The sequence below is a fragment of the Nicotiana sylvestris genome, chromosome 7, assembly GCF_000393655.2.
Source record: "Nicotiana sylvestris chromosome 7, ASM39365v2, whole genome shotgun sequence".
In the NCBI taxonomy this organism is placed as follows: domain Eukaryota; kingdom Viridiplantae; phylum Streptophyta; class Magnoliopsida; order Solanales; family Solanaceae; genus Nicotiana; species Nicotiana sylvestris.
Window position 1 is genome coordinate 36,799,204 of NC_091063.1, and position 2,165 is coordinate 36,801,368.

General features: G+C 29.4%; 1 protein-coding gene across 1 annotated transcript; it reads left to right on the top strand.

Moving 5' to 3' along the window:
- Positions 1-1,135: 1,135 nt before the first annotated feature.
- On the top strand, positions 1,136-1,779 carry LOC104242660 (uncharacterized). The gene has a single exon (XM_009797727.2). It carries the CDS (start codon positions 1,266-1,268, stop codon positions 1,470-1,472), a length of 207 nt encoding a protein of 68 aa, XP_009796029.1. The 5' UTR covers positions 1,136-1,265; the 3' UTR covers positions 1,473-1,779.
- The last annotated feature ends 386 nt before the right edge of the window (positions 1,780-2,165 follow it).

A 2,165-nucleotide genomic window follows, 5' to 3' on the forward strand; every position in this document is an offset into this window, starting at 1 on the left:
TCCTTGGTTTTTTAAATTATTACTTTCTCTATCCTAATTTATAGGCTACCTTTTCCTTATTGATGTTTAAACTTTTTAATTTTTACCGTAAATTTGAATATAAAATCTTTAACTTTTATTTCAAAAAATTTATATATTTAAAAACTATGTAAAAACAATAATTAACAATTTAAATATTTTAAAACTTTATGAAAGAATCACTATCAAAGAAGAATTCGTTTTACTTTCGAAATATGAACACCTTCCCATTAAATGAAACGGACTGAGTATTACATAGCATGTCGGTGAAAAGTGAATTGAAAGAACTAGTAATTTCTTTTACGCAGGGCTATAACTCAACCTTGTATTTTCTCGAACGTCAAAGAAAAATATAGATGTTGGAGAAATAGTGTTTTAAAAACCATTCCCCTCTTTAAATGTGTACCTGAATTAAGAAAAAATTCGTACCTGATTTTTATATAAAAAAAAACCCATTCTTCTCGTTTTTGGTTATACTTGATGAGCTTTTAAATTTTCTTGACATAAAGAAAAATCAAATATAATGGTAAAGACGGTCCAAATTAGCTTTGAGTTATACGTTCAAATTCCAATTGTAACATCTTAAAAGGATTTGAATTTCTTTGTATAAATTTCTGATTTTACCACTGACTTTTCTATATATCAGGAAACCGAGTCAATGATTAATGCGAGAAGTGAGAATTACAAGAGGTGGAATGTACATGAATATTACTAGTCTATCACTAAGGTAAAATTTTGTGAAGGGAAGCGTTACCACAAATTAAGATAAAGATTGTTACTGTGTGATTGAAATATTACGATTTAAATCATAATAATAATTTAGTATAAAAACTAAATAAAGAAAATTGCATACAATAAACTCAATAAGATTCATGACTTCATGAAACTTAGTATAGACCGAACTAATTTGTGACTATGATAAGATTTTGTATCATCCGAATAACCACAAAAAAAAAAAAAAAATGAAGAAGGTTTTCATTCTTCGAACATGAAGATAAAAAAGAAAAAAACATAACGAAATAGATGTTGACCAAAGATTAAAAAAATGATTATCCTTCTGTCCTCAAGATGAAAAGTGAGCAGCGTGCCATAGTGATGCCCCAACTGTCTCTGCATCAAACTTTTACTGTTGCTTCTCAGTTTCAGTTTCACACCTATAAATACCTTCAACTTTTGCCAGTAATGAAACCTCACCACAAAAACATCTAACTACCCCAAATACGACACTCAATTTCTCTTCAAAAAACATGGTTTGTTTCTGTTTTCTAGTTGATCAAACAAAGCAGGTGTGCAAGAGCAAACCGGCGGCTGGAACATGTTCCCGGTGCGGTGGTGGAGCAAGTGTTGCTGATATGAAAACTGCTACTAGGTTCTGCTTTGTACCTTTCTATTGGAAAAACTGGAAAGCTATTGTCTGTACATTCTGTGGTGCCATTCTTCGCTCTTACCGATGAAATTAATATCGTGTTTGAGAACGAGACGTAGTTTCTTATATCATCTTGGACAATCATCCACTCACGAACTAGGCTGAGGTCCATTTTACTAATTAAAATATAGTGTGTGTTGCAGCTTCTTCTCAACAGGCTGGATGAGTAATTTTTGTGCTAGTTTTTTTTTCCTCATTTTTCTTCTTAATTATTCTTTTTCCCCTAGGCGTTTATTTTTTAATTTATTACATGATGATTTAGATATTATTTTAAGAAGAAAATGTACTAACAGCTTCTATTGTAAATATATTCAGAAATATTTGGATCTCTATAATTCTTCTTTCGTTTTCTCCTTTTACTCGGTGTCAATCTTGAATCTGTCTCGCATAACAAAAGCTAATTGATGAAGGAATAAGCGATTTGCAATTTATATCATTGTAGCTTCTTTTTTTTCTCTTGAAAAAATCATACCCCTTTGTACCATTTTATATTCTACTTCTTTTTGTTTTTTGTCACTTTTAAAAAAGACACATTTTTTTATTTGAAACTTTAAACTTTTAATTTTGCTCTTGACCATATGCTCTTATAATCACAAAAATATCATAACATATTATTATCAAAAAAAGAATATACCATAACATGATGAAGATTAAAAGTTATAACAATACTTTTTATATGTGCAAAAAAAACTTATATTTTGATACGATAATCTTAAAAGGG